The sequence below is a fragment of the Bacillus rossius genome, chromosome 13 (assembly GCF_032445375.1).
Source record: "Bacillus rossius redtenbacheri isolate Brsri chromosome 13, Brsri_v3, whole genome shotgun sequence".
NCBI classification, from domain to species: Eukaryota; Metazoa; Arthropoda; class Insecta; order Phasmatodea; family Bacillidae; genus Bacillus; species Bacillus rossius.
The window spans coordinates 34287558-34312501 of record NC_086340.1 but is presented as its reverse complement, the minus strand read 5'-3'; the positions used below and the strand labels follow the sequence as shown (position 1 = coordinate 34312501).

Sequence of the window (24944 nt, the reverse complement as noted above, 5' to 3'; positions counted from 1 at the left end):
ATTTTTGACCCGCTGACTTCACAAACGTGTCGAACGTGATAGGTTGGCAAAATGTTGGTATTCATTGTGTTATGCGCTATAGTGATTCTAGCATTTTGGATTTTTTTTTTTGTATTTTTTTGTTGGTAAGAATTATTTCTGAAGAAATATTTGGAACATCGGACTGTTGAATTAAAGTTGCACAGATGTGACGCAATCAAATTAAATAATTTCCTGAGGCATGGAAATGGGACAGGTGCTCTCCGTACATCACCCGCAATCAAATTTTGCCAAATATTTTCAATGTACAGACACGACGGTTCTACAGTTTCATTATAGTATAAATATATTGTGTTCCGACTCCCACAATGTTTCGACTGGAATATTTTCTGTCATATTCTCCTGTTTTTGAAATAAGTGTTTATTGATGTGTATCATTTCAGCTCTCGGTTTACTGAAATTTGTGGGAGTAATTTCGTGAATGTAATGTAAATGTGTAAACACGGTGTTGCCATCTTTTGCAGATGCTGTAAAACGAAGTTCACAAAGCCAAATGGAAACTTTATATTTACAATTGTTTGATGAATTATAACAAAATGGTTAGTATTATAATAAATTAATTGTCAAATATCAGGTAAAAGATTTAGTATAATTCTTTACCGCTTTAATCGGATCCGATTCATTATATAGTTAAAAATTTCGCTCAATAGTCGACATAGATGCTCCACGTAACAACTTCTAGCGGCGGTTGCTGAAACTACGTGTATTTACATCAAGAAATGTAACTGAATACACAATTTACGAATATATTCATCACGCAAGACATTATTTTTAAAACATTCTGCGTTAAATTTTGTTTACCAGTTTGGTGTTGTAAGTGTATTTGCAACATGAGAACACATGAATTTGCTCGTTACGAGTTAAATGTTGCATATCACTGGCGAGTAAGTACTTGAAAGAATCACTAATTTTTTTCTTTTATTATTTACCACATTTTATTTTTAAAAAATGTTCATTTACTTATAATCAAAAAATACTCTTAATGTTGTCATATCATTACTATAACAATCGAATAATAATGTAAATATGAATACAAAATTAGAAAATATAAATGACTTTCAGTAGTAGCCTCTTGCAAACGGTTCTGATGCTCCTGTAGTTAGGTAGAAGGAACCTTGTGACCTGAAACAAATTAAACATAGTTCTATTATTTCTTCAGATACATGGTGAATTGAGAAAATAAACAAAGTAACACCGGATTAGTATATATTGGCTGGTCCTGCGCCTGTAGTCGGAAAGTGGCGCTAAAGCCGATGTCCACCATCTTGGATTACTTATGACGTCATGGCGGCCATTTCGATGTGAAATAATCTGAAAGAGACACAGATTTTATAGAAATTTCCTTATTTTGAGAGAAAAATTCCCGTTTTGGAGGAAAATTTCCTAATTTTTTCCTTAAAAAATTTAACATTTGGAATTCTAAACACCTCAAAGACATTTGCCTTAGAAAAAATAACAAATTTCCCGTTGATGGTTAAATTCCCCATTTACTAGCCTCCACTAAGCCACTGGTGGGAAGCTTTGACCTTGACCTTGGCCGTAAAATTGAAATTATTTAATTGTTAATCCAACAAAACTAATAAATTCCAATAAAATATTTAAAAAGTTGTTTACATTAAACGTTTATCTTTTCGTTACTCTCGGCATCTTGGATTCTAGAACATTACATTTTACGTTCCGTCCACCATCTTATATTCTAGAATGCTGCACTTTTCGTTACACACGCCATCTTGGTTGCGTATGACACCATCGTTGTACTTTTCGTTATGGCCTCCATCTTGTATTCTAAAAACGTTGCAGTTTCGTTACAGCCGCCATATTGAAAATCCATAATTATTTAGCTAAAAATTTAGGGATAATTTTTAAAATTATAAAAACATTTAATTTATAAAATTTTAATCATCACGATTTTAGCCCGGCGAGGTCGTTCGATTAAAATTGGCCACGGATTACTACTCCATGGAAGCCACCGGCAGACTTATCTCCCGCCACTAATGCCAATGTAGATATTACATAAGCCAGTATGACGATATGGTGGCCATCTTGTTTTCGTTTGCTGGAGGCGGCCATATTGTTTTCGTCTGTTAGATTGCGCTGCCGCCATAGTTGTTTAGTTTTTTCTCGCTAGAGTGCATTATTTATTTATTACTAAGGCGTCCGACATCATTAGATCTGGCCGCAATCTTGGAAAACTGTAATTTTGAAGCTATAAATTTGGAAAATGTCTACAAATTATTTAAAAATCACTCATTAAAATAATGATTGATTATATTACCTTGGTTCAATTCCTGACTAATGTAAAAAATATATAATTCAAAATACTATAAAAATTTCAGATTCGAGAAATAAAGAACATTTTAAAATAAAATAATTATTACATAATGTCTACTTTACTACAAGAACACATGCGGAAATTATTAATCTTATAAACATTAAGATCTGTAATGGCATGAGTTGACTGATCCTCAGTTCCAATCAGTTTATTGAAGGCAGAGACAAGCCAGATCCTTTATTGACAGTCTTCCTCTTCCCGACAGAGTTTCTCGATACCCTGCATTACATCTTCATAAGTGTAAATTTTAGCAGCCGATGTTTTGAAAGCGCACTTCTCTTTGTACTCGAACGGATACGGTTTACCATAGACGTAGTCCAGCAACAAGTTACATTTTTAAGGTACGTATGTAGGCCTAGCTACTTCATCAGTAAGCTAATTGATAATGTCAAGAAAAGTACAGATGTCTTTCGACTCACTAAACGTATTTAGATAATAGTAGTCTTCCAAATACCACAAAATGCTGATTTCACCAAGTGGATCAATTCTGATTTACCTGTAATGTACCCAGCACAGTCTTGGGTTTAGTTTCATGTCCAGGCGTCATCGCAATCGGTTGCTGCCCATCTGCTTGTGTGCTAGTATGCATACGAGTCTTCAGCCAAAACCGAGTAGTTGAATGTCTGCTAGTAATTCCACAGTAGACGCATGGACAGTTTTTCGAGTGATTAGTAATGTATGTCCTGCGCCAGACATCAGGCTGTATATTGTGTATTGTGTCGACGCCATCTTGAATTGTGACGTTGCGGTGGCCATCGAAGATTACCTTGACCTTGGACCTTGACCTTGATCACGGTGGCCATCTTAAATCAGCAAACATAGATCCACCATCGAGAACTTTTCGCAATTTTGAATTTTGCCATTTAGTTTTCTAGAAATTTCTGCCATTTTTATTATAACGTCACCATTGTAATTTTCGTTACGGCCACCCACTTGAAAAAAATGTAATTATTATCAGAAATATTATAAAAATTGTAAAAATTTATTGTTAATTTTTAATTAAATATTTCTAAAAACGCACTTTAGTCATGGAGCTCGGAGTCCTCGGTTCGAACCTGGTGAGGGAAAAATAAAAATGAAATCAGATCCTTCGCCCATGGTGGCTGCTGGCAGACTGACCCCCACCACTAGTACCATTGCATCCATGAACACCCCCACCCCCTTCTAAAACCACCCCTCCTACCCCTTCCCACTCTCCATATCCTAAAATTTATTTTTTCTTGGAATCATCCCATTCACCTCTTACCCCTCCCAACTTCATTTTTTTCTCTCGCAATAACTCCCTCCACTATTCCCACTTTTTTCTCCAAGAAATTGTCTCCCTCCCCTTCCATCTCACAAACCGATATTACAAACCATTTTTCTGACCCCCCTGCCCCCCTCACACTCATATTAGGCTATAAATACCAAACCCATGTCCCGGGAACCTTCAGTTACCTGCAGTTCCTCGCCCGCAAAATTCCTCTACCGAAGAGTCAATGAAGGTCACCATCTTGGATTATGACATCACAGTCGCGATCATGTTTTCGTCTTCTGGATGCCACATCTGATTTTGTTTGCTGTAGATCGCCATCTTGGAATATGACACCAAAACCGCCATATTGTTTTCATCTACTGGAGTCCGTCATCTTAGATGACAAAACATCAGCCGTCTTTATTGTTAGTTCTGCTGGATGCAAGGGCGGATCCAGAGTAGTGTTCAGGGGGGGGGCCAAGTAATTTTTTCTATGACATTTTTAGTACATTTATAATTTAAATACAGACCAGTTAGTTTAATTAGCTTATTGTTGTATTTGACAGTGGAATATAAATAATTATTTTGTAGTTCTTATTTCACTTTCTTTTTGTAGTTCTTTTACACCATGAAACAATTAGGTAGGTACATATACACACACATATATATATATATATATATATATATATATATATATATATATATATATATACTACAATTTTTACAAACAAAGAAGAATTTTTGACAGTTATTTACATTTTGATGACAAGTAGTCAAAGTTAAATGCATAATTTAAATATTTCACTTGAAATGTACAATTTTTCCACTTAGATTTTATAGCAAAAAGACATAATTTTATTTACAATCTCAGTAATAAGGTAACATTTAATGGTTAATTTCTTACTCAATGATAGAGTTTTATGCTAAAAAAAAGTAACTTTAACTTCAAAAACATGTTTTCTTTAATAGTTATACTCATGCTACTTGCATGTAAACTATATCAAAAAAGGAATTCTTCGGTTTCCTGTTTTCGCAAATCTGTCAATAACACTGTCTACATTCACTGGAATGTCTCGATGCACATGTAAAAGAGCAAGGCCTGTGAGCCGATCTTCTGACATTCGTGACCGCAGCCAAGTTTTCAGTCTTCGAAGGGCTGAAAAACTCCTCTCAGAACTGGCGTTGCTGATTGGAAGAGTAGCAAGGATATGAAGCAGCTTATGAATCAAGGGATATACATCCTTGTCACAGGCATTCAAAGCTTTCATCACACTCTGTGGAACCTCAGTTGATTCAGAAACCACACTCCATTTCCTTTTCCACAGAAAAAATTCGCCCTTAAGAAGGATAGGTGCAGCGTCCTTGTCTACCTCCATAAAAGGTAGAAAAAGCTTAGTAATGGCATGAATATTTCCGTCGTGGAATTCGGTCTTTACTTGACTGTTAATTGCACTTGGTGTCAGGAAAGATAAATGAAAAACATCAAGGGTGGCAGGTGGAAACCTTCCTTGAAGATCATTTAGAATATAGTCCAATAATGGCACATATATAGCAAGCCTGAAATAACTTTCTTTGCTTGTATCTCCTGTCTGATAATTTGAACGATTTTTCTGGCGACCACAAAAACGGGGAAGAACTATTTCGGTGCCGAGATCATTTACAAGGGCCTCAATTCTAGACCACACTTGATGGAAATGATGCTCTGCTTCTTCTCTACGAGATGACAAAATACTAATTGTGTTTGAAATTGCTTCTGACGCACCAACCAGATCGAATGACGGTTTTTGCAGCAGCCTGCTGAGTGGAAGTGTAATGGATAATATGTCGCTCAGAGAAGACATAGATACTATGAACTGGCTGTCACAAAGTGCTGTTGAAAGTGCATATGCTTTTCCAGCAGTAGCAGGGTCACGCCATTCGCAAATGGTGTCCAACGCAGATATTATTTTAGGCAGATCAACAGAGAACTGCACTACCCCGTCATGACGTTCCACCCATCTTGTTTCACAAAGACCGGATAACTGACCCCCTAACTTCCGTAGAATGACAATGTTTCTTTTCCCAGAAGAAGAAAAAAACGAAATTGTTTCTTTCATAGTTCCAATCGAATTTCTTATGGCAGGCACCTCACTGCATTTTGAAATAGAGTTGTTGAGAGCATGATTAAAGCATGGGGTTCTTAAAGCATTTTTAGCTTCTTTCTGTATTTCAGCGACTGCCCCTCTTGTTTCTGATAGCATTACTGAGCATCCATCTGTGCCAATACCAACACACTGTTGTAGAGAAAGACCCATACCTTTCAACAGCCGCACAACTATACCTCCCAAATCTTTTCCTGTGAGTGAAAGCTCTTTATTGCCAGTCATATGTGTTTTTATTTGTGTGATTTGATGTGATTTATCCTCCACTGTTTTGCTTTCGCTGCATAAGTCTCCACTATCTTTAACTTGAACTCTTTCAAGATCTTGGAAAGCATCTACAAAACCAATAAAGTCTTCTCTTAACTCACCCTTGTGTACATACCGCAAAACCAGACTAAGCTGAGATTTGTGTGATAAGTCTGTAGTTTCGTCAAATATAATAGAATAAATTCCTGCCTGCAATACATTTTTCAGAATTTGGCTTGAAATCTCTTTACCACAACAGTCAATTAGATTGTTTTGAGTGGTTTTGCTAATGTATGTAGCTCTGGAGGAAGTATGTTTGAAATGATGTTCAAGCATTGTATCTCCTGCAGCTACTCGAAAACGCAAGAGCTCCCTGAAATTACCTTCATTGCAAATGCTTTCATTTGTCTCTGACTCTGACATCATGAGCTGACCATCATCTCGATGTCCACGAAATGGAATATTTTGTCGTCCCAAAAAAAAAAGTGGACTCCACAATGGGCTTCAGTCTCAGCCTGTTATCCTGAATTTCTTGTAGGTGCTGCTTGTTCACTTTATTGAGAATATTGTCTTCAGGCGAATGGTAGTTTTTGAGAAAATATTTACCTGCTTGCACAGCTTCCTTGTGGTATCTAGTATTATTGTGTTCCTCTAAATCACCTTTTTGCCCTAGCAACTTAGAAAATGTTGTTAGAGGTTTCGTAACAAGTTTTTGCAGTTTTACTGTTTTTTGGCCTCCTGCAACATTCCCTACAGTAAACCATGGACAGTACTTGCAATAAAGTCCCTGTTTAGATGGGGAGAAAACTAGCCAGTTATATTTACTGATGTGGTTGTGGCCCAGAAATCTTCTCACTTCTTTCCCATTCTTGTTGTGTGTCGAATGTGGAAATTTGTAATTTGGAGGAGCTTGCCAAGGATTGGCTAATAACTCCCTCTTTTGAATGTCATCTATAGTCTGCCCAATGAAAATTCCAATGTCATTGACAGCTGTTTCTGATAAAAATGTATCAGCTTTGGTATTTTCATTAGAGGTTGAAGATCCAAGATCTTGTACTGAAGAACTTTCAGAATTCACTAAGGTAGGGTCTGCTATTGAAAGTTTACAGGTATCTGTGAAATCGCCCGTCACTAATGGTGTCAGTTCCATCGAAAGTAGTGGAAGATTGTTTGAAATAATGCTAGAAGAAGTAGGGTCATCCTTTAAACAATTCACTCCTAATGGCACTGATAAATCCACTTCAGAATATGATGATGGCTTAAGAGGTGGTGCCGCCAAAGAAGTTTGCACTAATGAATCCGCAACAGAAGACTTAGGAAGTGTTGGCAAGAAAAATGAATTAATTGTTTTCCTCCGTTTCTTCGCCGATCCTTGTCTTTCCTCGAATGCCTGTAAAACCAAGCAAAGAAGTAAAATAAAGTCTTAAATTGGGTGAAATGAAATGGTTCCTTAGTATTAGTTAGACTTGTGTAAGCTAGTCACATCCAAATTAATTTAATATTAACTTTTATCATTACGACAAAGGCTTTATCCACAATAATGCTATAAGCTTAATGAGACTGGGCAATCAGTTTTTGTAGCAACCTTGATTTAAGCTTGTCACAGTAATAGCAAGCTTGCAGCAATCGGTATGCGCGGAGATGTGCAAGCCTGAGTCAAGTATAGCCAGGCTGCTGCAAGCTTAATATGCTATCAGAGATTATTAAAAACGTTATTTCATAATATTACAGTGTAAACTAATATTAAACTTCAGCTGTAAATAAGCAAACTTTTTTTATTTGTATGAGCATTAGTGTTATTAGAGATGAATTAATTCAACACAGTTCAAGGAAATTGTGAATGGACTCAGCCATGACCTGTAGCAATAAAAGTTTTTAGCATTTGCCTGGAGTGATTTAGGCAAAACATAAAAAGTATTAAGATGCCCCTAACGGGGTACTGAACCCGGGTACTCCAAAATACAAGTTCAGAATCTTACTTCCCCTTATTTGTTGCCAGTATTACCAAAATTATATAGAAGTCTGAGATCTGAGTTGGGTTTAATATCGTATAATCCTTATCTTTTTTTTGTTGCATAATTGTACTATCCAGGTACAAATCCGTGATCGCAAGAAATTATATTCATCACAATTTTAGAAACTGGTGTAATAATTCCAAGTTTTGATACAAATATATAATTTTAATGTAGAATATTCTATTAAGAAGCTAAATTATAAAGTGTCATTTCCTGATTCATTCTAGAACTATGCACGGGAACAACAGTTTAAAAAAGTAAATTATACAGTTTTTAGTTTGAACACAATTATCGTGGTCAGGGCGGTCAGGCTGTGTTTAAATTCTTACATTTAATTTTCCCAGCAGTCATAAGATTCTATTTCGCATAAAAATATGAGTATATATTTTAATGTATTATATGATCTAGGTACGTAACAAATTTTACCAAAACTGACGAATTCGCATAACAAAGAAAATTATTTTTGTTGTAATTAACTACAATTTAGTGTGTTGGTAATAAACAGCACTGAAATTAATATATGTATATAGGTACCACGTCTCTAGAGGTGCATCAAAATAGTTCCCAAGTATTGCCCCTTCTCGTGCGTATTTTTCGAAAATAAAAATTTGAACATGGCATATAGGATGATACTGTAATTATTTTTAGGTGAATTACGGACGTTCTTTATAATGTTAGCTGATTTTTATTGAACCAATCCACTAAAAAGTGTGCTTCAATCGCAAACCATAGCCAATAAAATAAATCACTATCTTTATCCCTAACAAAAAAAAATATAAAGTAGGCATTTGAAACACGAACACATTTGCATATTATATACATTTTTATATATTCTGTACTCACCATTGTTCGCCCTTTATAAGAATTCACTAACAATGCACATCTGCAAACAATAACTACGAGAAATCCATTGGTTTACATTCATTTTACGAATTATCAACAGCCCACAGCGCTCTCAAAATGTAAACACGATAGCCATAGTAGGTAGTACTATCATATGCCAGAGGAACGCTGGCATTGCTGTTTTTGTAAGGTGGTGCTTTCGTCCGCCGCTAGATGGCTATAGTACCATATTTTCTTCGACGGGCTTTACAGCGTGTTCATTTTGCAATACACTTACAACACTGACACTTTGGCTAACTAACTAATTACAATTAAGTTGTTACTAACACATTTGTTGTGCGTTATTTCTGATTCATAAATGTAATATTATTTAGAGCATGCAGTAAAACAATACTTTTGTAAGTTTGTAAAACTATGATTAGGAATTAAGAGAAAAAACAGAAAATTATTCAGAGTTCAGGAGGGGGGGGGCATGCCGCCATGGCTGGATGCCTTCTTCTTGAATGACATAATGTCAGCCAACAATATTTTTTTGATCTGTTGGAGGCCACCATCTTGGATACCTCCATCTTTGTTTGTTCTTAAAGTTCTTCAGCATCGCTCTGTCTCATGAACGTAAGGTTAATGAACCATTGACTTCCAATTACGTCATGGTCCTTATCAGCAAATAAAAATTTAATTCTTACCATAGAAGCTCGACGTTGTAAAACGTATCCCTTTAACTGATTAATTAGATAGATTTCCGTAATTGGTTCGAAATAGGCTTGATCCAAAAAAGCAGTTTAGGTTCTAAAAAAATTATTTCATTAAAAATCTTCTCTTCAAACAAGGAATCTATATAAGAAAACAACCCAACGGAAGACATATATATTACTCATCATTACACCTACAACTGAGTCAGTATTCATTGCACCTTATGATTGCCATAATTTTAACCACAAATTCATAAACCAAATATCTCCGAATCAGGAGGCCTTCTTTTTCGATTGCTAAGAATTCCTTTCAACCAAATCATATCTAAAAATCAGACTTACATACCAAGCGTATCCGAATCACGAGGCATTATTTTTCGATACTTGTCATACCCTTCCACCAGATCATGTCAAATGTCAGGCGTACAAACCAAACATAGCCAAACCATAAGACCTACTGTGCAGATATATCCAACATGCTTTATGCTTACAAAATACATTTTTTCAAAAATATACGTTAAAAGCTCTGTACTGTCAGACTTACATTATAAGCTAAATCTAAAGTACTTGATGATTAACATAAAATATATTTCAAGCATTTACATCTAATATTTACGAAATACAGAAAAATTATAATTACAATCCAATCATATTCAACAGAAGAGTTTTATAGTGACCAAACTAATCATGACTGATCTTAATAACACATGTATTAAAAACCTAACAAGAATCCACCTAAATATAAGTGATTATAGGCCCACTATTCAACATAAACATACTACAAATAATTTATTATTCTTACCAAAATAACCTAAGCTAACCTACCAACTGTATCCGGACAATCATAACCTACATTTCATATCACATCGATACTTTTCTCATTATATCATATTAGGCCTACAAATCATAATACTCCACTGTCCCATTTTTCGTTCTTACCTACTGAGACCAATCAAGATGAATATCTCTTTGTTCAATTTTTTCGATGTATTCTACTGAGCTCAACTAAGCAACTTTTATTTCATTCAAGCGGAGTATCAAAATAATGTCGTATAATAATATCCTATCGGTCATACTATCGTCAAAAACTTACAGTCTTTTAAATCACAACACTTACAGGAAGGCTAATTTTTGATAACACGCATCATTTCAGCCATTGACGTTTAAATTATCAAATTTAAAATGCAAAATATGTATGTTAAATCAAAGAACCATGATTGCTAATATTTTATATACTTCATGAACACTCTAGACACCAAAAACTTGAAGCACATAAGTAAGAATTACATTAAATAAAATTCATATTAATTTCATATTAAATTGTATATTTTATATATTTAGTTTATTTTAGTTTTTATTTTATAATATCAGCCCTTCTTAACACATTTTTCTATGGTGATGTATACATTTTTAGTATTTTGCGAACTAAGTAGACGTTTGAGCCTCTTCTCCATTCATTTGGATTGTTTCTCGATCTACAATATGCCATCTTCTTTAAATATTTGTTATTAATATTCTTAAAATCTCCGAGTTCATGTCACTATCACAGTCTCAAAAATCATCATCATCGTAGCTATTAGCAATATTACCATATGCTGTATCAATATCACTCATTTTATCATATCGTTTCCATACAACTGTTGTCAGAGTTTACCACAATATTTCATCTTGTGAGTTTCACATTTTTCTATATTGTTTTCAAGTTCATGGCTTGCTTCTGCAAAAGCTATTGTTTCAAGTATTATTATTTAATCTTTCAACCTAGCATCCCATAACATAATTAGCTAATTATATAGGAATAACAACAAAGTACTATTCTTTTAATCAGGGCCAGCGCGTCCATATAGGCGAACTAGGCAACCGCCTAGGGCGCCAAGTAGCTGGGGGCGGCGCAGCACGACACATAACAGCTGATATAATATGTTTAACGATTATTGAAACTAGATGAAAATGGATTTTTGTAACAGTTTGGAATGTTTATATTGATACAAGTAATTATTTAAAGTCCACGGTGACCTGTTTATGATTTGTAATAAGTAAAAAAGTAAAAAAAAAAAAACACAAGCCTGCTTACATTTGATTGTTGACAAAATCTTAGGTTTACGTGATGTATTTTGAGGCAATGAAAAATTTTTTTGGGGTGTCCGGCAGGAGGGGGGGACATTAAGGTTTTTCGCCTAGGGCGCCAATTTACCTTGCACCGTCCCTGCTTTTAATCTTAGGAACCTTATCATTCTTTCCTCCTATAGTACAGTTCCTTGAGCGCAAAAGTCTTTCATTGTAGACCATGTTGTGTTCTTCAAGTGAGGTGGTATACTTCCAGTTCCACACTCAAATCCATCCTATCAATGAATTTGTTTAACACTAGAAACAAACAAACAATAAAACCTTCACGTTTCTTTAAGTGTTTTATGAAATTATCACTTCGACTAAAATTACTACCACACTGAGTATTCTCTATAAAGGGCTCTTTGCCCAAGACATTTTCACCATCATTTCTGAAAACAAACATGCCCCATCTATATCACAAAATAAAAGTTGGTCAGAGGTGAGAGCACACATGACAAGCGCTAGTCACCCATGTGGCATGCAGGAAAATAACTTACAACAAATATGAAGTTAAGAGTTTTCACATAGGACTAGACAAAGTACCAAAATTAAAGCTCGATAACCTCAGAGAAAATAAAAATTCTCGTGGTTAAAGGCAGAGGCTGTCGAACGAGTCACGCCTACAGGCACATGCAAATTAACATTGAACTTTTACGTGCGGGGAGAGACTCACAAGCTAGCAGAATGCCACGACAGTCAGATGATCGCCCCTAGCCATCACGCCATTACGTATAGAAAAACCTGTCTGAAATCATAATTAAGCTAATGTAACGTACTTCACGGAATCATTTCAAAGTACGAAACGCGGAACAAGAGCAGAAAACCAGCCTACGAATGTATAACAACTAGCAACAAGATTGCGATTTTTACTAGCTTCGGAAGATTGTCAAAAATGTATTCGTTATCAAAGAAATATGAACAATACATGATAATCTAATAAATTCCGGATATTTAAAATAAGGTATTGATGTGTTGGCTGACGAAGTTTTATACTTGTGTATTTTTGAATTTAATATAATTTTAAAAATTGATTTTAAAAATGTGTCGTTATTCATTCTCCAATGAAGTTCATTTCTGTAAATTGTTTTTTCAAATTTAAAGAATTGAGTTTTTTATGAATACTTTAGTGTAAATCTGTGTGTGTGTGTGTGTGTGTTGATTCTATGATAAAAATGAGTGTGGATAATGAAAAATGAAAGTCGAATTGAGTGTCTAAGATCGAAAATTAGCATCAAATTGAATGTCGAAGATGAAAAGGTATGTCGAATTGAGTGTCGATGGTGGAAAAGGAGTGTCGAATTGAGTGTCAGTGGTATAAAATGAGTGTCAATAATAAGTTTCGAGGGTGAAAAATGAGTGACGAATTGATTGTTGATGATAGAAAATGAGTTTCGAATTAAATGTCAGTGAGAAATGAGTGTCGAATTGAGTGCAATAATTGAACATGAGCGTCGAATTGAGTGTCAATGGTGGAAAATGAGTGGCAAATTGAGTGTTAATGATGGAAAATAAGTGTCTATGATGTAAAATGACCGTCGAATTGAGTATTAATGATGGAAATGAGCGTCGAATTACTTGTATCGAGCATCATGTATATCTAGCTAGGTTCTGAAGGTTAGATGGTTCATAGACTCCTGGTCCTATATAATTGAAAACTTTGCTAAATATTATCACCCTCAGGCCCGTCCAACCAGCAGTCATAATGCAGTTTAATGTCCGAATGTAAAAAAAAAATGATAGTTTGCTAGTTGAATTATTCTAGTGGTTGTGTGTTGATTGTAGCCGAGTAGACTGATGAATGTAAGTTCGGAGCTGAATGTAAAATGGTCTTCATTCAGTTGGTGGCCTACTGTATGTGCATAAATCGAATGATAGAGACCTGAAAATATTTTGGGATATTAACGAAAATCCTTATCGATGTGTGTTATGACAATCATAAAAATGTCTAGTAAACACATATAGTAGGTCTCTTGTTTTGGAGACTTATGTCGTCAGGCATAGTAAGGATCGAGACTGAGAACTTCGGGTTTCGCAGATGCTAGGTAGGAAGCATATTCAGGTTTCCTGAACTGTTGATGAGAGGTAAAAATAATTGACTTTGGTCCTAGCTTGAAATAGGATCAAATATTGTATTCGTGTGTTGTATTCATTTAAAGTCAGTTGGGGATTATAAATAGCTGTGCATAATCAAATTTATATTTGAGTAGTCTAAATTATGTATGGATTCTGAAGGTTCCATTGTTCGGAGACTCTTAGTCCTCTAGTAAGTTTAAATGCACCGGGTATGTCCGCTGTGCGATTAGTTGTTTAAATATTTAATTAGAACTTATCTATCCATAGCATTTAAAAAAATATATATTTTTTAAAAAAAAAGGTAATACTATTGATGTTCAAGCGGCCACTGTTTTTTTTTAAAGGAGGCCCAGACAACAAGACCCTCAGTCCACCTCTGGTTGTGGTACAGTGCAGATGGGTTAGTTTTACTTGTCTGCATATTGTCTGGTATATGAATATTTTTGTGTATTCGATGGCATCTTTAACATCTTTAACGACGATCTCGAAGGCAACGACGTTGACATCGGCGCAGATCCCGATGGTGGCAGGGTCAATAGCTTCTGAGATCTTGGTGGAATGGTTAGTGCCGTCACCGGGGACCCTGACAACGCCGACGGTGGCGACGATGACGAAGCAGATCCCGATAACAACGATGAGGACAGCTCCAGAGATTCCGATGGTAACATAGCTACCATCTCCAGAAATCCTGATGTTGGCTGCATCTAATGTCTTCACTGCAAGAGACTTCAATTTGTGCATTATTGTCAGCACAGGAGACCTCGATACTTTAACTACACCAAATTCGGTAAATAAAACATTTTGTGAGCAATTTCCAGCTTCTGAATCAGTTGTGGCTACTTCAACTTTTTTGTCATCCAATACAGATATTCTGTCAATGCTGACTGGGAAATCTCCAGCTCACGCAACATTCGGGGCTTTGTTGCCTACAACATCAGAGTGCATTGGAAGTACCATACTTTCCGAGCCTTTGATGATTCAGGAACTATCGACGAGACATCTGTGTAGGTACTGTGACAAAAGTTTTAAATACAGTCAACATGCAAGAAGACATGAAAATCATGTCTGCAGAAGGAACACTCAAAATGTGACATTTCCATGTGACCCGTGTGGTGTACATTTCACGAAAAAAAAGTAAGTTGATTAGGCACTGTAAAAGCAATGTTCAGTTTTGTAAGTTGTACAGCGGGGAAGCGATGGTTGCTACTGTGGTAAACGTTTTGAACGACGACGAGGTACACGAACCCATGAAAATCATGGCTGCAGAAGCAATATTGACTGTGTAAAATGCACTAGGGTCAATCAACAGATCCTCTGTTATTATAAAAACCCACCATCTAGTCGTCCAACACACACACAGACAGACATACAAAACGAGACACCAGACTATGTAGTACAAATCGAACAGGAAGCATAGTATAAATTTAAGGAATTTTTTCTGTTATGACAATCTATGAAGTGGGTGCAGCTACCATCCAGTCTTCAGTAGTTGTCACCATCGCTGCAACCCAGGACTTCGCCAACGATGGTACGCCTTCCATTGAGTTCTACATGGTCATTGCCATCGCTGTCACCTGGGTCTTCGACGATGATGGTACCCCTTCCATTGATTTCTGCATGTTCATTGCCCTAACTGTCACCCGGGTCTTCGATGGTTCACTTTCCATTGAGTTCTGCATGGTCACTGTATTCGCTGCCACCCGGGTCTTCACCGACAATGTAAAACCTTACATAGAATTCTGCATGTAAGTTTATGTCACTACCATTTAAGTCTCTGCTGATGATGGTACAGATACCGTCGAGGTCTACATGTAAAATTTACAAACACAAACTAAATTCTAGGTTATGAAGCGAAGATAGTTGATCTACACTCTCTCATAACAACAGGTGAACTGGAAGTCACATTTCCTGACCTCATGAATATATTCACATTAATACTTATAATATTATGCGATTTATAGCAACAATTCTTTTCATTTGTTTCAATAACTAAAATATAATTTTTCATGTTTGCATTTTTTTAAGTAGGCATAATTCAAACATTTCCAAACAAGCCCAGCAGAAAACCAGTCCAACTGTACATCAATGCCAAGTTGTAGACACTGCTAGTATGGAAAAACATGACATTATACTTATTATACCTTGATTTTGTGTCCGAACACTGTGTGACTGCAGGTTGGTAATTATATAGTGGTAAGTGATCGCCTTTTTCAGTATAGAGATGAAGGAACAACAAAACATGCAGTCCTGGAACCAGTAAGAACATTTTTCACTTGTAAAAAAACTCGCTATTCTGCTGGAAATATAACAGGACATTTGGCTTACAGACCAATAGCTCCAACATTTATTTTTATGTTTTAGTTGGTAATTTTTCATCGCCAACAAGCTAAACTTCCTTATTTATATACTTTTATTTTTAACATTTATACATTTTGTTTAATAGTTTTTTGTTGCCATTGAAATATTTGAGACCAGGTTTTAGACGATAAAATGTAAACCCATAACTTACTCGAGACAGGAACCCAGAACCTCTCACACACCGAGAGCAGGCATGTGTCCAATTGCGCTATGCAGGTCAGCAAGGCACATCAGTTTTAAACGGGTCTTCTTTGTCAAATCATTTATTGATTAGTATAAATCGATTTGACTCTGAATAACTCGAGTGTACTTAGACCCATTCTAATGGATTTATAGAATAAAAGCAAAAGAACGAATCAGTTAATATTAATATGTGGGCGCCAACAACTTCTAAGAAGTTGTAATTATAAGTCAACAATAAAAGTGTGTTAATACGTAGACTTGAATATGAATGACACAATATACGTATCGTGATCGAAAAATAACAGTTATCAATTTTCAGTGACATTCAATTACTACCAACTGATATTCATAATTTGTTTCATACCAGTAAAATAGCATCAACCTCATTGAACATGTTTTATTGCAAGTCTCCAATCAGTGAATGTTTACTATACAAAATGAATTATTTTTTTTTATCCTGACTACTCAGTAGGTAGAGCTGGGTATGTCGTGGTAAAATTCGCTAGTTCGTTAGATTAGATGACATACAACATTTAAACATTAACTCAAGTTGTCATCGACTTAAGCATTCTGGTATTGGCGAAAGGGGTATTTACTGATTTTACGTGATTTTAACTATTATGGTGTGTTAGTTTTGCAAAACTAGTAAGTTTTACTAGATTCCTTTATAAATATATGACCGACCTGTAGGAATAGTTCATTGTACTAGAACTATACATTACGGTTTCTGTCTTCTTCATACGGGAACTCAGCAACGAATATTCCACATCTTCATCCTTGAAACGCCTCTCCGCTGTTCCGTGTCTTCGTCCTGGAAACGCCTCTACGCCTTTCTACGACTTCGTCCAGGGAACACCTCTTAGCAATTCCTCGTCTTCGTCCTGGGAACGCCTCTCGTTGATTCCAAGTCTTCGTCCTGGAAACGCCTCTCGTTGTTCGTCTTCGTCCTGGGAACGCCTCTCGTTGTTTTCAGATGGTCTCGTACTGTCGATTATTCAGTATATTTCTTTCTTCGTCCTGGGAACGCCTCAATATTTCTTCCAATCTTCGTAGCTGTGATTCATATTCTTCATCCTGGGAACGCCTCAATGTTTCTTTATAATCTTCATATAAATCGTAATTATTATCATGTCAATAAATATTTCCAAATTATCAATATTATCAATTTCTTCTATTATTTCATGCTATTTTCAAAGTATTAAAATGTCTTAATTTTCAATTTCTTCAGTAATGTAATTTCACGTCTTGCTTATACTAAGGTTCCTATATCAATTACCATTTTCGTTTTCTCACTTAAAAATTCCAAACAAACTTTTATTTTCCAGCAATAGTTTTTGTTCTACCGTCTTCGACCAATACCAGATTGTTTTACAAACTTTTAGTCATATAATATTATTCATGAAACTTGAAAATACCCTCCTTTTTGGTTAAACAAAATATCTCATTCCTTGAGCAAAAACGTTTTACATTAAAAAGATATACCTACAAAATTATTGACTTATGGTTCATAGAGAAATAAAGACATGTACTCTGAAGTGAAATTATAAAATATGACACGTTAATTTTGTTCCTCCATCTTGTTATATAAAGTTTCCAAGACCAACCTTTATTGTTTGGACACAATAAATTTACTTCTGGGTGAATAGCTATGATGCAAGACTCTAATCCCAAAGCTGGTGTCACACTATGCATTTCTGCCGCTGCGGCAAACACTTCTGCCACATAATTTAGCTAAATGATCTTTTGGCCACTTTTCTTAGAATGCACAATTCATGTATTTTAAGAAGTCACTAAATCAATTTTATCAAAATTGATCACATAAACAATTGGCCTAGAAGAAATCGCCGAGTAGAAACTGGCAACCGCTCCGGTTCAACTGCATAGTGTGACACTGGCCTAAAATTCCTTTCTGCGGCATGGACGACTCTGAGGGCAAAGGCCTCACCTGTGGTCAGGCCGCGAGCCCATAAGGGCCCTCTCGTTGTCGTGGCAGCGGCCGCGTCGGTAGTCATCCCAGCTGGCGCACCTGACGCCCCAGAAGCCGACTGGCGAGTTCACCGACTCGGCGAAGAACCAGTGCGCGCGGGAGTGACTGCACGTGCCTGCAACATGGCAACGTGTCTTTCTCCTCAAATACAGTTAGCAGCTCGTTCATGTGCGGAGGCTAGGGTACGATTTATTACTTAAGAACTAATAAATAATTCAGCAACAACATCACTAAACACTTGTTACATGCATGTACCTGATACACATAAGAGTTCAAAATGCATGATCTCCCACGAGATACGAAGGCAGGTATGTCCTACCTAACCAGGGTAGACAGAGAAAATAACCAAGTACTCAGCCACAATGCCGCTAAACATTTGTTACATGCATGTACCTAGCACCCATTAGGGTTCAAAATGCGTAGCTTCTCACGAGGCATAGAGGCTATTATAGCTTACCCAAACACAGGGGACTGCAATCTAATACCACAGTCAACTGTATCGAGGCCCTGTCTGTTATTTTGACGCATCACGCCCTCCTTTTTTGCCAGAGATCATACACTCAGACAGTACTTGTTCTGGCCAGATTGCTCTTCCCACCTCTTGTGTTTTCTTGTTAGTGCCATCGGAAGGTATCATCCACCACAAACGGCAGTTCCTTTAGGGAAGGCGACTGTCCCTCGGGGCCTACACCAACACATGGGATTTTTCCACTGCCAACCACGAAACTAACGACTGTTCCGATCCATGGCCAGTCAAGGAAACTTCAGCGGAGATTCCAGCATCTTCGAGGCAATATGCATGTTCTTCCGGGCCTTGTGTGTCAGACTGTCAACACGTTTTCACCCGACCATGCCACATAGGTACCCTTGAACTGACAAGCACTCAGTATCCCACCGACCCTTATGCCCGAATACAAATGGATTATACTTATTTTAGCCCGGTTTCGATACAAACAAGAGCTTCTAATTTACAAGGCTCAACACTGATATTCGCAAAGGCACTTTGATTTCACATAATATCTTTCCCGAGCTCTAAACAGTTCCCAGGATCTTACTTTATCTTAGTCATCGCAGGGGCGCAAATCCTGCATCACCACTGTGGCCAGTGGCATCTTCACGGAAATGTGCTATTATTATTTAATTATAAAATTCTTAATATTTTCAATCAATAATGTATTTTGACTGTACATGTATTTAAATTTATTTAGGCTATCTAACTTTAGGTAGGTACAAATATAATCTACTGTAAATTATAGCAACCTTTTTGGTATTTATGTTTAGGTTGATTGCTTTTCAAAATTCATGTTTTAGTTGTTGATTAAATAAAATAATTATAGTTTTGTTCAAGCAGTATATTAAAACCAGTGAGCCATCAAGTTTTACACGCCACGTGCTAGTGCGCGCAAAGTTGAACTCGGTTACTTAATTGTGTGGCAGATCACGCCTGAGGCAATGATGTCGGAAAAAAGACGACTGCCAGGTCTTTAAGTGTAAAGTGCGCCCTTTTGCGACGGGTGACAGGGAAGTGTATAAATGATCGCCGGGGGAAAAGGTGTGTTTTGAGCACGGTGGTTCGTGCGAGATGTTCCGCGAAGTATATTTCAGCGAGACTGCAATTTTGGGCCACCATTAAATATTAACGGCCATTTATACAATAAACTGGCCAGACATAAAATTTACAAGTTGTTCTTACTCAAGCCATTATTTAATTTGGCTTGTACAATATCGTCAATGGCGCGTCTACAAACTGTAACACAGCTCCGATTTATTAATATGATGATGGTTTATGGGTTCATAGTACAGTAGAACCCCTCATATCCGACCTTCCCACAACCGACTCCTCCGGATATCCGACCTAGTCTCCGTGGTTGGCGAGCCTGTTCAGACTTGAAAATGTGATGCATCTACATGTTTTCGTGTCGCAAACTGTCAGTTCAGCCGTAATTGTTGGTGTAGATTGTTCTCGTACTCTAATCTTGTACTGTTCTATGTTTTTTTTTAACGTCAATACTGTTTGTGTATTTTCACGACTACGCATAGCTTTATTGTGGGGTTACTTGTGTGACAATGGCAAAAACGTAAACATGTTTGTGTTTCTCTGTAACAAAAACTTTATGTGTTACAAAGATTGGACCAAGGTGAGTCTGTTATTAAGCTAGCTTCTGAGTTGGGTGTAGGAGTGACTATGGTAAAAGATTGGAGAAAGAACCGTAAAGATTTTGAAGCGTACTCAATGACAGTTGAGACATATCATGCGTTAAAAGTAGAAAAATGTTGAAAAACCAAATTTTTTAGTTCATGGATGAAGCATTATGGGTTTTGTTTTGTCAGGAAAGGCGCAAGGGAACGCCTTTGTCAGGCCCCATCGTAAAGGAAAAAGCCATAAAATTATATGAAAAGTTGGGAGGTGATCTAAAAAAAAATTTCCGCTAGCGAAGGGTGGCTTCATAAATGAAAGTTGCGTCATGGCATACGACATGCTATAATTGCGGGGGAAAACTATCAGCTGATTATTATGCTGCTGAAGAATTTGAACAAAAATAATTTGAGCAGTTGGTTACAGAACAGAATCTTGTACCTGAGCAAGTCTACAATGTAGACGAAATGGGCCTAAATTACAAAATGCTTCCAAAAACCACTATTGCTGCTCAAAATGAACCTGTGTTAGGAACAAAGCTTGCTAAAGACAGACCCAAAATTGCAACTTGTAGCAATTCCAACGGATATCACAAAATGCTGTTATTCATCATAAGAAAATCCAAGAAGCCAAGAGAATTTAAAAATCTAAACATAGCCACACTTCCAGTTTACTATCGGAATCAATCATTTGCTTGGATGGATGCTGCATTGTTTAAGGAGTGGTTTTTCGATGAATTTGTACCTGCAATAAAAAACATTTAAAGTCTATAAACTTACCTGCTCATGCTGTTTTGCTCTTAGATAATGCTCTCAGTCACCTCTCTGAATGTGAACTAAAGTAGGAAACATCAAGGCTATATTTTTACCGCCCCAGGTGACACCTTTAATACAACCCATGGATCAGGGCGTCAATGAGTGGTTAAAGAGAAGATACAGAAGAAAATATGTCGGCTCTCTGTTGGACAAAACAGAAGAAGGATGTAACCTTTTTGAGGCAATGAAAAGTTTAAACATCAAAGACGCTATCTACACCGTTGCTGCAGCTTGGAACGCAATTAATCAAAACACCCTTCAGAAGGCTTGAAAACATATTTGGCCATTATTGAAACACGAAGAACCTGAGATTGATCATGAGCCGACCTCCACAGAAAGAGAAGTTGAGACAGGCACAACAGAAACATTACAAAATCTACAAGTGTTTCAGCGTGATCTCCAGATGACAGATGTAGAAGAGTGGCTTGTAGATGCAGATGTTTCGGAAGTTACCAATGAAGATCTCAACGACGACCAAATCATTGATGTTGTGCAGAACAAAGCCGAGAAAGAAATTGACTCGGATGAAGACGAAACAACCAGTGACAACGTAGTGAGTAATTCTGCTGCTAAGGACCCTTTTGAAATTGCGCTGAAATACATCGAGCAACATCCAGAAGCAACCCCAATGGATGTATTGTGGGCAAAAATGTGGAGGGACACTTCCGCAAAATCAAGATTGACAAAACCACAACAAAAATCCATTACTGAATTCCTTAAATAAGGTATGCTTAAATTGCATTCATCTTCTCATTTATAATTTAACAATAAATGTTTTAAATCTATACAGCAACATTTTTACACATAAAGTTGTATTTCTGTTCATACTGTATAGCTGGGAAAGACGTTTTTTTGCTCCTACGGATATCCGACCTTTTTGCCGTTCCGACCATGGCCCGGTCCCGTCATGGTCGTATATGAGAGGTTCTACTATATCGAGGATTGGTAATGGTGCTTAGAACATAGACTAAAGCTCGCAGTACAATATATTGCGATGATATCACATATTTTTATGCCGCAACCTCTTTGCAACTTTAAACCAACTACGAATGGTAAGGTGGGACTGAATGACGATAGCCAAGGAACATATTTTTTAATGGAACTGCATATGAAAGATTGTTCAGGAAAATTTGTCTTTTAAGAGATTTTAATTTTTTTATTTTGTTTTGAAAACGTATTGCACTTATTAATATTAGGTTTCTGGGCACATGGTAAATTTTATGTATTACATCATTTTCATGGTTGTGATAGACTGATGCCTAATTTAAACAAACTGTGATAATAGATACAGTGAAATAAATTAAATGTTTGGATAGGAATGTTTAATGAAACTTCTTTCTGGATTCTTGCCATAACTTTTAAAAGTTTATATATTTGCATTTTGACCGGGTACCTACATATTTAATATTTAATTTTAGGTTTCTGTAAATGTTTGGCTGCCATATTTTTATATTAGGTACTGCACTAGTTTTTTAAAGTAATATTAGTGAAAATTATATATTTCGTATATTTTCTAGTCATACTGCTAAATAGGGATAAATTATTTATTGACAGATCAGGTCACAGCCATGTAGTTAATAATGATAGTAAAGCATATATTTTGAGGCCACTTATAAAAATAATAATTTTAAGGCATTTAAAAATTTTTAATATAGATATTCTCAATGGTATTTTTGTTGATATTTCTTCATTCCATGCTCCCGTAAATTTAACGTTACTCTGCTTTTGGATTTAGTTACTATACCGTCGTTCTCGAGTGTTACTTTGTTTAATTTTATAGATTCGCATACTTTCTAATGTACCTATTTTATGTGAAACACTCATCAGTGAACGACGATGGTGTACACTAATGTTGGTAATGATGAGCGAAAAGCAGACATCTCCCAGGTCAGCCTCAAACCAGCCCAAGTCCAGAAGTCTAATCCGGCTGGAGATACCCAGTCCCAATGCTATCCCATAGATATCAAAGGGACATCTTCGGAAGGACACAAAATATTCTGGGGTTTACATTTAGGAGAGCCGGTTCGTAACGAAAGGTAGCCGAACCAGCATCCGAGCTTCTTCCTCACTACTCCCCAATAGAGTCCATCTGTATTCACATAGAGAGCCCAGGACAGACCAGCTGACCAGTCTTATATAGGTTAATATTCCTTTCACAATGGTTACAAACCTTTGGGTCATGGTGACCAGAGGGCCCAAGAGTCCAACCCTCCACCAAAGTAAACAGTTGCAGTTCTTATTTTACTGCTCTCTAAAGTAGATAATTCTTGGCAACCTGAGGGGAAGGTGGGTTGCAGGCATATCCCAAAAAGTCTCAAAATCAGAGGTGGTTCGAGAACCCTTTGGGTCGCCATTTGGTGAGAGAGGTTATAGAGTGCGAACACCATCACTTCATCAACTTTGGGAGTTCAGTACTGACTGCAGCAGGTACAGCCCAAATTGAGCACTCAGAGGGCTGGAAGTCCCAATCAGAACAAATGTTAGCACAAGCCATACTGATCTCTCTCCTTAAAGAGTAATATTTGATTATGTATTTTAAAAACGTCTGTGTCCATTGAAACCATAATAGTTCTTAATGGGTCATTTAATCAAACCATAAAGTTATGTGTCTAATGTTTGCAATTATTTTGAGACATTTAAGCCGAGCCTTTACCGACGATGTCCATGCCACAGCCGGGCTGCTTCTTGCCACCATTCGGGTAGAAGTCCAAGTGTCCCAGCGGCGAGGACCAGCCAAGAAGACCGGCATTGGTGTGAAGCACCTGCACTTGGTCGGCATCGGAGGCATCCAGTCGGTTCTCCAGGGCTTCTCCTCCGTACCCGGGCGCCGCCGGGTCCAGACCTGCGTTCGTATGGTCCATGTCATGTAACATATCTCATGTTTGACAGTTCTCAAAAAAGTACCACCCGCAAACATTCCCCAACTGATGCCTGCAAAACAACACATTAGTTTTTTTTTTCTAATGCTGACAAACACATGTAGTTAATCAGTGCTGTTGATAAATAAAAACAATGGCGGTATTATATTTAGAACATTAGCACTACTTTTTATAACCATTAGATTTTGAAAAAAAAAATATTCATTACACAGGCTGTGAGTATTGTAGAGTTTTATATACACATTTAGCAGTGAATTAACTGAGGCTTGACATCTTGTCGACTTTGAGGTCATTAGAGGCGACAAGAGGTAAAGCGAAAGAGTGCATTGGTCACTGCTGCAACTTCTGTCACGTTTCTCACTTGCGATAAATCTGGGTTTGACCCGGGAAGTGATTCGGTATCGCTTTGGTGGGTGGAAAGTGTTCTGAACACTTTTCCACTGTGGTCCCAGCACCAATTTGCCAATATTAATAACAGCTGTATTACTTTCAGGAAAACAGTCTTCCATATTATATCAAGAACATTTATTTCCCTGTTGAATTCATAATAATTAGCTATAAAATACTAAGTTTTAGAGATGAAGAAACAAAGTCAAGTATGCCACAACCAAGCTTGATTGAAAAGTAATACCTCCATGGCCATAACTTTGTTTCACCTCAGTTCAAAATTTTTGTTGTAACTCAAAACCACATGATCGTGTACTCTAAGAATTAAGATTCTATTCTGCAGCACGACAATGCCCACCCACGCACGATTCAAGAAACACAAGAGGGGTTGCAAGATATGAAATTCAAGGAGATTCTATCGCGCCTGCCATACAGCCCAGAGCCTTGCGCCTTGCAAGTTTTATCTCTTCACAA

The 24944-nt window shown here is 36.8% G+C and overlaps 1 protein-coding gene across 1 annotated transcript in view; it reads right to left on the bottom strand.

The window, feature by feature from the left end:
* Nucleotides 1–947: 947 nt before the first annotated feature.
* Nucleotides 948–24944, bottom strand: part of LOC134538041 (pancreatic lipase-related protein 2-like) — a 58223-nt gene continuing 34226 nt past the window's right edge. Inside the window, exons 5-7 of the mRNA XM_063379014.1 lie at nucleotides 23858–24046; nucleotides 18211–18367; nucleotides 948–1161 (exon numbers count right to left, since the gene is read on the bottom strand). Of these exons, the coding sequence (XP_063235084.1) occupies nucleotides 1098–1161; nucleotides 18211–18367; nucleotides 23858–24046 (410 nt within the window). The 3' untranslated portion in view covers nucleotides 948–1097. The remainder of the gene's footprint in view (nucleotides 1162–18210; nucleotides 18368–23857; nucleotides 24047–24944) is intronic.